We start from the raw sequence: 13,404 nt of genomic DNA, 5'->3' as shown, positions 1-13,404 counted from the left end.
AGTAGTGAAAAAATAACCATATGATATCATTGTACTGTTGAAAGTAAAAAATTAAATCAGTTTTATGACGTTGAAGTATTGGAAGTCAAATCTTGTTTCTGTAATTTTGAAATCGCCAATACCCTATGATTGTCTTTCAATTTTGATAAAGCGATCTTAAATTTAAATTCCTAAAAATTATATATTTTTTTTGGGAATATGTAACACATATTTGTTACCACAATACTTGGTAAGATCACAAGTGTGACCATACCAGCCTGAGGATTACATAAAACCGATGCTTTTAATTACATACCATACCAGCCAGTGCAAATTCATGTTAAAATCACACTCATTACACACTTTTAACATAAAAGATAAAAGATTATTATCATTATACAAATATTATATTAGATACTTAATACCAAATACTTAATACCGATAAAATGTCATATAATATGGAATATTATTATATATTGAATATAAATATGTGATATAAATTGAAGTATTAATACATTATACCTTATAACTCTAATTTCCAAAATTGCATTTATTTCATTCATGTCTTTCATTTCCAACTTATATCACAAAATTAGTTTTATTCTTGAAACATAAAAAATTTACACTTATTTCCATAAAAAAGTTACATTACAATCAACTTTTTCAGTGAATTTAATGGTTTAATTAAGTCCCAAGTTATTTTTTTTTTGGTTTATGAGTTTTCAAAATTTTAAACTTTTTTAATTGAATCTTTATCATTAGATTTTTCTATTAATTATACAATGTGACAAATATTGAATGACAGAAACTCAATTAAGTTTTTTAAATTTTTTTAAAAACTCAATAACCACAAAAATTTAATAAACATTCAATTAAAAATTCTCAAATTTATGAAATTCAAAACTTAAATAAACCATATTTAAATCCTTAAATGTAATGTTTATAAATGCATAAAAAAGTTAAAAATATATAAAATAACAAAATTTATAACAAAAATGTTACCATATAATATCATTAATTTTATAAATTGACACTATGTCTAAATTATAAGTTGTATTAGACATAAACAATACAGTTTATATTTGTTTGTTAACGATTTTATTATTAATTGGATAGAGATTAGTTACATTATTATGTTTTTAAAAAATGAGACTTAATTCAACATTATATTAATAGTTAGATCAAATAAAAGAAAGTAATAATGTAACTGAAAAGGTAATTAGACCGAAAATCTTTAATAATGTACTCCGTAAACGTATTGTGAGGTCCTTGAGAAAAAGTTGGTTTGCATAGATCGGCACAAACTCATCCCGAAACCTGAATCCACCATTAGCAAATAGCCATCGTTATCAAAGATATTTTGCCCAATATCTATGTCACCTTCCATTTATTCCGGACCGGACTCTTGGAAATTTATTTTATACACTGACAAATTTCATTCCAAAATTTTTCAGCGGAGAAATTAGAGAATTGAAGTATTCTACCCTTTCTAATAGGAATTGATAGTGAGAATAATTAGCCTAATTTTCCCAATGTGATGCCAGAAAACCATACCATAAAACTTACATATGCAAGATATTTGCAACCAAGCTTATCAAGTATATTATAATGTTACAAGAGTTATGTGATTTCAATATGTTGGTCCATTTCCTGGGGAGAAAAGGTTCTCAAAAACTCATAATTTCCCATTTCTTATATTAACTAACAGTGAAAAAGGAAAGGGCAGACAATATCAGTGTTACTTTTTATTGTCGTAAGCAGCTATATTCTGGGGCTCACATTCAGGACTAAATAAACGAACCAGTAAAGCCGTGCTTGAGCTTACAGTTACAGCTCCACATGCTGCCCAACGAAGGCTCCTAGGATTTGTAATTCGAGGACCTGCATGACCAACAAAGATTGAGAGAGTCTAGAAGGATGAATTACAATGTCACAAATTTTGACATTCAACCGAGACAAGATTTCGAGGGAAAGAAAGGGGAGATGTAAATACTATTTAAAGCCTCGAAATTATTTCAAAGGTGACGCCACATCATATAAGAAACACATAAAAAGGGTTTGTTTTAAATTAGAGGCATGCTGAGTGATAGTCAATCTCCCCTACTTATTAGTTTGGCACTCTGTTACACTGAATGAAGAAAATGAATAGGTTTCACAAGTTGAAGGAGTTGCTTATATCAAGGAGTCTATAACCGCCGGAAATTAGGCGGAAGCAGAGAACAATGACTACTTACTCGGCTCTGTTGCAGTGAAATAACAGTTATAATTAGGCTTCATAATCCTAAAGACCGGAGTAGAAAACTTCTATAGTCACGTTGGCTCACAATTGTGTTCACAGGTACAGTTGGATACAGTGCTAAAGGACTTTTTAAGGGTTTCTTTACCGGCAAAAAGCCCTACATTCAGTAGAGAAGCTCCCAAAAGTACTTTTAGGTTGTATTTTTAAACAGACCAATGGTACATATTTGATTTAGTTGCTTTGCCTTAGATTCCTATTTATATCAGGTTTGATTCGTATTTATGCAGATAGTCTATCTTGAGGAGGTTTACTGTACATTTTGCAATTAGGATCATATCGTTAGATTTAACTCCACTCTTACATATTGGGCTTCTTCTTGTATCTGTATATGTTCTGGCAAGGGCATGGCCCAAATCACTTGTACATAATGGTGACTAAAAGATATAAACTTCAGAAGATTATTAAAAACCCTAAACCTAGCTGGCTCAAGGTACGGTACCTTTATTGACTAGCTATGATGTACCAATACTTTAATTTGGATCATATATTTGTGTCCGACATGTATCTATATCCAATACTTTAGGATACTCTATTAATACTTATCAATGTCAGACATGTATGATGTACCAGGTACCTTTATTGACTAGCTATGATGTACCAATACTTTAATTTGGATCATATATTTGTGTCCGACATGTATCTATATCCAATACTTTAGGATACTCTATTAATACTTATCAATGTCAGACATGTATCTATATCCAATACTTTAAGATACTCTACTGATACTTATCAATGAATTATCTAATCTATAAAGTTGTAATATTTTTATGATGACAATAATTTATAATTTTTTTATTTTGACAATGTTTAATAAATATGATTTTAATTTAGATTCACACAATAACAATCATATATTTATTATATTTTTAAGAATTTTTATACACTTTTCAATATGCATATATCACGTATGGTATTCTATTATTTTCAAAATATTAGATACACGTTGTATTCATGCATCATAGCTGATTAGACTATTGAAGTTTTGCACGTGCTACCCCACCATTGCAGAGCATGGAAGACCAACACAGGGGAGGAACAAAAAATAAGTTTTTATTAAAAGCCCTAAACCTAGCTGGCTCAAGGCCACGAGGTAAGCAGTAATTTATTCTTTGTACAGTTTAGCTATTCAGAAACATAAGTTTTTACCCCAACCTTTTTCCTCTAGTTTCAATTAGTTGATTTAGTGATTCAACAAAAAATTTAAACTGTTCAGAAAAATGCTCCAGAAATGCCGTGTTTACTTTAATCATCATCCACAGGAAAACAACATTATGAGCAATTCATTTGCAAAGTTCTGCCAGAACAAGAAGGAAGCAAGATTAAAAGGTAGAACAAACCATAATGCAGTCGACAAAGGATCCAAAATCCTAATGCGCCACCAACACTATAGATTCCAGCCGTGTGCCTCATTAGCCGAGAACAAGGTTTTGCATCAGACCTCATAACCTCACCATCAGAAAAGCCTAAGAAACGCCTCAGCGACATTGTGTTAGTTACCTACAGAAAGACAACCCCGGGTGGTGAAGAGTTAATGCTCAATATACTGGACAATTGTGATAAGAAAGATGTCCAATAGAACACCTCCAACTTCAATATAACAGTAAGCATAGCACAAAATTAGTGTGCTTGTGATTGCAATGCAAGCAGAATTCACTCTTAACAGTTAGAAGGCACATGAAAAATGTCAATATTAAACTTAAAGGTGGCTGATGTAAAATGAAAATCAAATAGAATAAAACAAATATTCGTTGTAAGCACAGAAAACTATAAAGTTGATGCCACTGATATTAAAGGATGTGAAAACTAGTTTTATTTTATTAAAACTTCGCCTGTAATAACTTTTAATTTAGTAATAAACTAAAAAATAGCCACCCTATATATGAGACAAGTTTGCTATACAATGTTATGCACTTCAACCATAAAAATTAACAAATAGTAGCTTCATTACACAAATATAATGCAGCAACAGAAACTTTAGCTGTAGCAGATCATATAGTGCAGCATTTGCAGGGTGAGGCCAGTTAGTTACAAACGTTATCCAATAGAATTTATAAAAGAGAAATTTTTCTCATGTTCCCTGTGAAACAGCTTTATAGTGTTCTTTAAAGAGTCAAATTCAAAAGTCCCATTTCAGACTACCCCGGAGGTATTGTCTCATAATAAGAATTATAATTGATGTCCCGTTTGAATATTTTTTCTTTCATAAAAAATTATAGAAGAAAAGAAAAATGCAAAACGAATTAGTTTCTTTTATAAGCTAAACCAGTTATCACAGAAGAAGCTCAATTAATTAACCTTTTATTTTTTATGTCTCCTATAGGCGTCATAGAAGAATTTGTCGAATTGGACGTTATTCCCCCAAAAGACTAAATTGCATACCGATTATGCTTTTATAGACCCTTTATCCAAACGAAGTAGAAAAACGAAAAGTGCCAAGACTTCTCAATAATAGAACAATATGAGAAGCCTCTATATTATTGAGATTCCCAGTATTCTACACTAATTTTTCTTTAACCAAGAGTAGAAGCTACCAATATACTATGTCTCAACCAAAGTGGTGTGAACCTGTCCCTTGAGGTCATTTTATCAAACACCCAAAATGCAAGGTTATACACTAATCAAACCAAGGACAAAACCAGATTCCAAAATTTCAGCAGAAACAGGATTAGAAGAACATGTTGTATTATGGTATTGACGAAGGTGAAGTTGAATTAAAGCTTCAGTTCAAACTGATAAAGAAAATTACCTCAAAATACAAAGCCACCGAAGCCAGAGAGAAGGTCACTTTGCTGCCTAATCACTGCAAGGAAGAAGGCGCCTCTATGCGAATTGTGCCTTGAAGAGCGACTGGGCCGGACTGAAATGGGCCGGGATTAGTTAAGAGATAGCCCATTAAATACTTTGTTTTTTGAAGTGTTTTCTAACTCTAAAATAAGAGTGTTTCATCCTACACCTCCAACATCTCATCCTGCACCTCCAAAAATTCCAATTTTAACCTTCTGACATCCTGCACCTCCAACCTTTTTAAAAATTTCATTTTTATCTTTCTTCTCTTTCTACTTAAAAGACATTTTATTTTCTTCTCTTTTTCTATTAAAGACACTCTACACCACCTTAATAATAATTCTAATTTAATTTAAAATTTAAATATTATTTAATATAATTTTATATTTTAATAATTATTAAAATATGATTCATATTATAATAATAACTATATTAAAAAAATAAAAATAAAATAATTAAAATAAAAATAAAAAAAAAATAATAATAATATAAAATTTGACTTAATATATTCAAATATATTAAATTATATTAAAATATTAAAATAAATTAAACAATTATTAAATTGTAAATAAAAACAAAAAATTTTAAAAATTTGTTATCGAAAATCAGTTTTGCTTTTTATTTAAAATTTAATCAATATTTAATTTAATTAAAGTTATAGCATTATTTATTATATTTTTATATCTTAATAATTATTAAAATATGATTTATATTTTTATAATAGTTTTATTAAAAAATAAAAATAATAATAACTAAAATAAGAATAAAAGTAATAAAAGTAAAAATTATATTAAAAATTACATTTAATATATTTAAATATATTAAATCATATCAAAATATTAAATTATATTAAATAATTATTAAAATTTAAATAAAAAATAAAATTTTAGAAACGTGAGTCGGATTTTGACGTGCGATAAATTTATAATCGGATATGGATATCCGATAAATAAATTTTTCTAAAATTTTGATTTTTATTTTAATTTAATAATTATTTAATTTAGTTTAATATTTTAATATAATTTAATATAATTAAATATATTAATTATTAAAATATAAAAATATAATAAATAATGCTATAATATTTAGTTAAAATAAATATTGATTAAATTTTAAATAAAAAACAAAATCGATAACAAGTTTTTAAAATTTTTTGTTTTTATTTAGAATTTAATAATTGTTTAATTTATTTTAATATTTTAATATAATTTAATATATTTAAATATATTAAGTCAAATTTTATATTATTATTATTTTATTTTTATTTTTATTTTTATGATTTTATTCTTATTTTTTTAATATAGTTATTATTATAATATAAATCATATTTTAATAATTATTAAAATATAAAATTATATTAAATAATATTTAAATTTTAAATTAAATTAGAATTATTATTAAGGTGGTGTAGAGTGTCTTTAATAGAAAAAGAAAAGAAAATAAAATGTCTTTTAAGTAGAAAGAGAAAAAAGATAAAAATGAAATTTTTAAAAAGGTTGGAGGTGCAGGATGTCAGAAGGTTAAAATTGGAATTTTTGGAGGTGCAGGATGAGATGTTGGAGGTGTAGGATGAAACACTCAAAAATAAAATAAAGCATGAAAAACCATGTTCTAGTTCACGCACACATGCACCAGATATATACACATTATATTTTTACATACATACATTCAAATTAATTTGTAAAAGTTCTTCAGTGAGTTATATAAATTTTTACTTTTTAATGTGTATATAAAGTAATCTTAACTCATTGAAAAAATTGTTTTTATTTTTCTTTAAAGTCCCAATAAAAGAAGCTTTCCAAACATGCCTTTTATTTTGATCTTCAGAATAAAGGAAAACATAAAAACAACAGTAGTTACATAACTTGAATGTAAACCAATAGAACGTTCATATACGATTTTACATGCTGTTAACAACTTTATATTTGAAAGATTATTTGTTCTGTTATCTTTATTTTTTTCCTCCCAACTTTTTTATTTGAACGAGACAGAATTAAAAAAATCCACTGTTTATTTTTCATTTAAACATAAAGAGGTCGATGTTTATGAATTAAATGTGAAATATAAGTAAAAAGAAAATTAAATTAAAATAAACACACTCGATAAACTATATGTTGGTTTATAAATCGTATCAAATTATCGATAAACCCTCAGAACAGTTTCAAATTTTCTTTAGAACAGAAAATCAAATTAATTTGGATTTTTGGTCAAGAATAAATCAAGTGAGTTTTGATGAACCGAATTTGTCTGATTTTTTATTAGGACTGACTCGGTCGAATTTTCATCGAGACTCACTTGATTGAATTTTGTTGATAATTTTCATGGTCTAATTTAGTCGATTTTAGGTTGGAACTGATTCAACTAAATTTTGATTTGCTCGTCACAATCAAATTTAATTAAGTTTCAATTTCGATCTGTTTTGACATTTTACTCGACTTGACTCGTCACAATTTTCAATATGATTTAACTTATTTTAACTTTTTATTTTTGTTGCTTATAAAAGAAGCGATATTATAAATAAAATGAGTTAATAATAATTTTATAATTAAAAAATATTGCAATTTAATTTAAAATTATTATAATTCAGTTAAAAATAGTGATTTCAATTCAAAATTAGTGTAGTTTAAAGACAGGTAAAAGTTCAATTCAATTTATATTACAGTGTAATTTCATACAATTCAATACAATTTGATAAAAGAAAAAAATTTATCAATTTGAATTAATTTTCAGTTCACAAACTAAATTTTAGTTAAATATATTTAACCATACAATTTATTTTGCCAATCTCTAATCACATTAGTATTTAATTTATCAGTTTAAATTTGTTTCATAAATCTTAATTAACAGAACATTGTTATATTTCTTTTCCTATATTTTTGTGAATAGTGAACTATGATATGAGTCCATCAATTAAAATAATGTGTAAGTTATGCGAAATCTCTTTTACCCATGCATACCTATATTCAATTCCAATAAATAAATAAATAAATAAATAAATAAATAGAAACGTAAGGATAACGTGCTCCACCTACTATAATAAAATACTTTGGTGGAGCATGGGAAGAGAAGATTTTTGTTGGAGAGTGTAAGAAAAAAGCCAAGCTCCACTAAATAATTACATAAATATTCAGATAATAGGATAAAGCATGACCTGGTTGATGTCATTATAGATATGATTTTTTAGCAATTAACTAATTAACTTAAATATATTGTTTCTAAATATATAATTGCCACCCAAAAGATTCCAATCTTCTCCTCCTAGAGACCTTCCTCTCAGTGTAGGTAACGTGCTCTTTCATCAACTCTTCTCTCTACTCTGCTTTGAACCGTAGTAAAGTACCACGATAGTTGCTGCACAAGCATCTCCAGTAGCTAAAAAGGTTTCATTTTTCTAATATCTTAGCTTTAATCACATGTACCCCCGTAAAAAAAGTTAAAACTTCAAATCATATAATCATCCCGGTGAGTTCAAACCGCTTGGTTTCTTCTAATTTCCACCAGGTTTTAGTTGTCCTAGTTTTTCTATGATTACAGGTTTGATTTTGAATAACGTTTTTTTCCTTTGTTTATGGTATCATGATCCTATGTTGAGTTGACTTTTTTCTGTGATATCTTATCCTCAGTTTTCCAAAGGTTTTGATCTGTCTTCATGCTATTGTATAAACATGTTTCATCTCACTTCTATTTATCCTTTCCTTTTCTTTTTTATGCATCTGTTCGAATATTCCGCTACTGGATTTGGGAACTGTCTGTTATTGTTACCAGAAAAATAAAAGTTTTTCTTTTCATGTATGGGTAAAACGATTGTAGAATTAGATAAATCAACTGAGAAGAATCATTAGAATGAGATAAGATGAAGAAGACAAGTGTTGGCTTCTTAAAGTTCCACTTACGAGGTTTGGGATTCATTGTAATAATTCCATTAATACCGTTTATTATAAATTTTGTTGATGAGATTTTACTTTTGCCGACGGTTTTGTTAAGATAACTTTTTCTACAAGATCCGGTAGAAAAAGAGAAGAAAGAAAAACAAGATAAGCATTTTTTTTAATGGTTAAAATTAGCTCAGCATACGTTAAATAAACTTCTAGGGAAGATAACATGTGAGATATTTTATTTTCATTTTAGCGTATGGAAAGAGTTTATATAATTTTTTCTTACGTTTTTTTTTAGTTTACTAGTGTTGTTTTGAAAAAAGAATTTCAAACATGGGTATCCTTGGACGACCTTCTTCATAAGCTCTTTAGGGAAGAAAAAATGAATTTGACTTATCCTAAAATTCGTATATGTAGAAGTTAAAGTGGAAAAGGTAGAGAAACTACTTGAAAAAGCTATTACAAATTAGTTCATGCATAAGCTAGTTCATGTTACTATTTTGAATGTGTATCTGGGACTATATATCTTACTTAACGTTACATTACCCTGTATGGCAGATTCTCCTTGAAGATGGGAAACACGTATTTGTTGTTAACCTTTTGTTTGTGGGCTTTGACATGCTCACTTCTTCCTTTTTTCTCGTGTGGACTTATGAGAATTGGTTTGAAGAAGAGAGATGTAGATCTTGATAGTATCAGAACAGCTAGAATGCTACGAGGAAAACTAAGATTAGGCAGACCTGTGTTGGGTGCATATGATCAGTATGTTGGCAAACCAACCGATGAGGGCATAGTACCTTTGAAGAATTATTTGGATGCACAATATTATGGAGAGATTGGAATTGGCACACCTCCGCAGAAATTTAATGTCATATTTGATACTGGTAGTTCCAACCTATGGGTTCCATCATCAAAGTGCTATTTTTCTGTGAGTTCAACTTAACTTCTGTGCATTCAATCTTTTGCCAATATGTACTATCATTGAGTCTTGTTGATTAATGTTCTCTTACAGCTTGCCTGCTACACTCATAAATGGTACAAGCCAAAGAAGTCCAAAACGTATATAAAAAATGGTAATGCCAGTTTCTTATTATGCAGAATCATCATAGTGGTAGATGCAATCACGTAACCACAACATTAAACGATAGTGCATTCTATGCGGATGCTATTTAACATGTTTCAATTCACCTTTTTACTTGTCAACCAGGAACATCATGTAAAATAACCTATGGATCTGGATCAATATCTGGTTTTTTCAGTTCAGATAATGTTAAAGTTGGTGATATTGTTGTCAAGAAACAGGTGAATGCCTCTTTATAGATTAGCTCCCACATCTAGAATGTGCAGTTTTGCTGCAATACATTATAGATTTTACCATTATATTATTCTTTTTAACTGTAGGATTTCATTGAGGCAACTCGAGAAGGAAGTCTTTCCTTTCTATTAGCGAAGTTTGATGGATTACTTGGGCTTGGGTTTCAGGAGATCTCAGTTGAAAGTGCTGTGCCAGTATGGTATGTTTCATCATGTACTTTTGTTAGTTCATTTGCAGCTGTTATCCATGTCCAAAGACCAATTGGTATGCCTACATCTTTTCATTTACTGATCCATTATAAATTGCAGGTACAATATAGTGCAGCAAAATCTTGTAAGTAAGCAGGTGTTCTCTTTTTGGCTCAATGGCGATCCAAATTCAAAAGAGGGTGGAGAACTAGTTTTTGGAGGTGTTGATCCAAAACACTTCAAGGGAAATCACACTTATGTCCCAGTCACTACAAAAGGCTACTGGCAGGTGAGCAAAACAATTTAGTTTGATCAGGAATGTATGCTTTATTTTTGAAGGGCTCACAAGAATATTTTCCTTTTCAGATTGAAATGGGAGATTTTTTAATCGGTGGTCTCTCAACAGGTGACTACGTTTCATTCATCTTCAATGCTATATAGATAGTTTCTTTTATCTTTTGGGGAGTTATTTGCGAATAAGTAGTGAGTGATTGTGTGGTCGAAAGGTACATTGAGTACTCAAATGTACTGCAGTGTATTTTAAAGACTTGTGATATGAGTACTCAGTGTATCTTTTTTTTTGTAGCCATAATCTTTGATTATGAAATGTATCTAATCCTGTATATCAATGCTATTTTCAGGTGTCTGTGAGGGTGGCTGTGCTGCTATTGTGGATTCAGGAACATCTTTGCTTGCTGGTCCAACTGTGAGTCCTTCCGTTTCTTTGAAGACTTGATATTTGTAACTTTCTGTTTATAAATTTTATGACGCTGTTAATTTCAGGCTGTTGTAACTGAAATCAATCATGCAATTGGAGCCGAAGGAGTTCTAAGCGTAGAATGTAAGGAAGTTGTTTCTGAATATGGAGAAATGTTATGGGATCTCTTGATATCAGGGGTAAGTTCTCTTGCCTAACCTTGAAGTTTTCCTTTCACCTTGATTTGCTGTCTTTGCTCTTTCCCTTCACTAGTTTTCACTCCTCAGACCTAAGTGTGTTCGGTCTTGATTTGCAGGTACGACCTGGTGATGTGTGCTCACAGGTTGGTTTATGTTTTGCCCAAAAAGGTCAATCAGAGAGGTCAGTTTGTTTAAATCTGCAATAGGCAATTTTATATATCAGTGTTTTGTATGCCCTTTCAACATATTTGATTCAGTTCACTTAAATTAAGTAATGTTTTGAAGATGTTGGAGGGATGGTTAATATTCTGGCTGTGAGCTTAGCAACCAATTTCTCAGGGCTTGATACCCTTGATTACAACTACTGGTTTATAAATTTCTTCTTTTGCCACTGGGAGGAGTTTGGTTCTATTCATACTTTTTAATTACATCAGATTTAGGCTAAAACAGGCTCCAAAATTTTTTCATTGGTTACAATTACTTGTTTATGTATTTCTTCTTTTTTCATCTGAGAGAGTTTAAGTTCTATTCTTACAATTCTATTAGATTTTGGCTGAAACAGACTCCTAAATTTTCTTTGAATCCTGATACTGTGCAGTAATGGAATTGAGATGGTGACTGAAAAGGAACAGAGAGAGTTGTCAGCTAAAGATACTGCTCTGTGTGCTCCCTGTCAGATGCTTGTGATTTGGATTCAGAATCAACTAAAACAACAGAAGACAAAGGACACAGTTTTCAACTATGTAAATCAGGTAGGCCTTTTGAACCATCATTTTCTGAAACCTTTGTTGTTGGTTACCTTTATATCGCTACATATATGTCGTGTGATGTCTTTCCCTTGATCATTGGCAGCTGTGCGAGAGCTTGCCAAGTCCAAATGGAGAGTCAGTAGTTAACTGTAATGGCATTTCTGGATTACCAAACATCACATTTACTGTTGGAGACAAACCTTTCACCCTCACTCCTGAGCAGGTTGGCTTTACAAAATTGTGATAAATTAAATTACAATGCAGTTTTAGCAGATGATTACACTCCATAAATCTAATCATAGCCTCAAAACAACATTAGCCTTAGGAAGTAGTGAATATTTTTTACTTTTTAGTGGAAATATTGAACTACGAATTGTGGCATTATATATCTATCTACATCCCAAGGCTAACTCTTAGAGCTTATGTATTTATTTTATTCTGGTTCTGAAAATACTGTGTAATTTCAGTATATTCTGAAAACTGGAGAAGGCATTGCAGAAGTTTGCCTTAGTGGGTTTATTGCTTTTGACATTCCTCCTCCACGGGGTCCTCTTTGGTATGTTACCCTTCTAATGTTAATCAATTTAAATTATTTATACATACACTTGCATAGCACAGAACAAATATGCATGTAATGATTCACGACTATTGTTCTAAGCTTTGCCTTTGATATTACTTTTTTTCTGATATTGCTGTGACTATTTACCTGAAGGATTCTTGGGGATGTTTTCATGAGGGTGTATCACACTGTCTTTGACTATGGCAATCTCCGAGTTGGTTTCGCCAAAGCTGCATAACAAGACATGTAGGATATTATGTTTCAGGACATCTTTTAATGAACTTGTTTGTGTTGTAAATAAGCCTCAGTAACTAATATGGCACAGGTTCACGTTATAGATTTCATGAATGTACACACTAGTGAAACTACGCCCTTTCAAGTATTGTGTGCTTGTACTTGAAGGGATCATTTTCATTAAACACCATGTTGAACAGTAGATTATATATTGTACCCTTATGTTATGTGCAATGAAGATAGCGATGGATTCTGTAGCCAAACGAGCAACATGAATACAAAAACAAGAATGTTTTTTCATTTCCCTCTCAAATGTCCAATAATGCATTGTTAACTTTGCCCAAAATTATATGCTCCGTATTTGCCGTGCATTGAATATGATGTTTAAGCATCTGATTCCTAAAAAGCTAACCGTGACTGGTGTCTATACATTCATAGAACTTGTCTACTATTATCTTTTTTGTTACATACATTGTTTCATTAAATGCTGGCTCTTAAATTGAGTTCCGAGCAAAGGATCTT

General features: G+C 30.0%; 2 protein-coding genes across 4 annotated transcripts; one reads left to right on the top strand and one right to left on the bottom strand.

The window, feature by feature from the left end:
- Nucleotides 1-1,514: 1,514 nt before the first annotated feature.
- Nucleotides 1,515-5,152, bottom strand: LOC124845599 (40S ribosomal protein). Its single transcript, XM_047322717.2, has 3 exons — nucleotides 5,028-5,152; nucleotides 3,619-3,778; nucleotides 1,515-1,860 (listed from the first exon to the last, which is right to left on the bottom strand). The coding sequence occupies exons 2-3, from the start codon at nucleotides 3,764-3,766 to the stop codon at nucleotides 1,718-1,720; spliced, it is 291 nt and encodes a 96-aa protein (XP_047178673.1). The 5' UTR covers nucleotides 3,767-3,778; nucleotides 5,028-5,152; the 3' UTR covers nucleotides 1,515-1,717.
- A 3,048-nt stretch (nucleotides 5,153-8,200) lies between these two features.
- Nucleotides 8,201-13,182, top strand: LOC124845594 (aspartic proteinase-like). 3 transcript variants are annotated; one of them, XM_047322710.2, is made up of 14 exons: nucleotides 8,201-8,347; nucleotides 9,499-9,868; nucleotides 9,953-10,013; nucleotides 10,148-10,242; nucleotides 10,342-10,454; nucleotides 10,564-10,732; nucleotides 10,810-10,849; nucleotides 11,085-11,149; nucleotides 11,227-11,340; nucleotides 11,457-11,521; nucleotides 11,939-12,092; nucleotides 12,193-12,312; nucleotides 12,557-12,645; nucleotides 12,802-13,182. In XM_047322710.2, the coding sequence occupies exons 2-14, from the start codon at nucleotides 9,512-9,514 to the stop codon at nucleotides 12,884-12,886; spliced, it is 1,527 nt and encodes a 508-aa protein (XP_047178666.1). In that variant the 5' UTR covers nucleotides 8,201-8,347; nucleotides 9,499-9,511; the 3' UTR covers nucleotides 12,887-13,182. The 3 variants fall into 3 exon arrangements, with proteins under 3 accessions (XP_047178666.1, XP_047178665.1, XP_087952324.1); XM_047322709.2 differs by having other exon boundaries at nucleotides 8,318-8,445; XM_088096198.1 differs by lacking the exon at nucleotides 8,201-8,347 and having other exon boundaries at nucleotides 9,585-9,868.
- The last annotated feature ends 222 nt before the right edge of the window (nucleotides 13,183-13,404 follow it).

This window comes from Vigna umbellata, chromosome 8 (assembly GCF_029865625.1).
Source record: "Vigna umbellata cultivar VRB3 chromosome 8, Vumbellata_1.0, whole genome shotgun sequence".
NCBI lineage: Eukaryota > Viridiplantae > Streptophyta > Magnoliopsida > Fabales > Fabaceae > Vigna > Vigna umbellata.
The sequence above is the reverse complement of the archived record's forward strand: the minus strand, read 5'-3'. Positions and strand labels throughout refer to the sequence as shown.

What these genes read in the sequence shown, in the direction of transcription:
- LOC124845599 (XM_047322717.2), bottom strand. Translation starts at nt 3,766, where the DNA reads ATGTCGCTGAGGCGTTTCTTAGGCTTTTCTGATGGTGAGGTTATGAGG. An exon ending in CCTTTGTCGACTGCATTATG is followed by an intron (nt 1,861 to 3,618) that starts GTTTGTTCTACC and finishes TTGGTCATGCAG; the next exon opens with GTCCTCGAATTACAAATCCT.
- LOC124845594 (XM_047322710.2), top strand. Translation starts at nt 9,512, where the DNA reads ATGGGAAACACGTATTTGTTGTTAACCTTTTGTTTGTGGGCTTTGACA. An exon ending in ATATTGTTGTCAAGAAACAG is followed by an intron (nt 10,243 to 10,341) that starts GTGAATGCCTCT and finishes TTTTAACTGTAG; the next exon opens with GATTTCATTGAGGCAACTCG. An exon ending in AATCGGTGGTCTCTCAACAG is followed by an intron (nt 10,850 to 11,084) that starts GTGACTACGTTT and finishes TGCTATTTTCAG; the next exon opens with GTGTCTGTGAGGGTGGCTGT.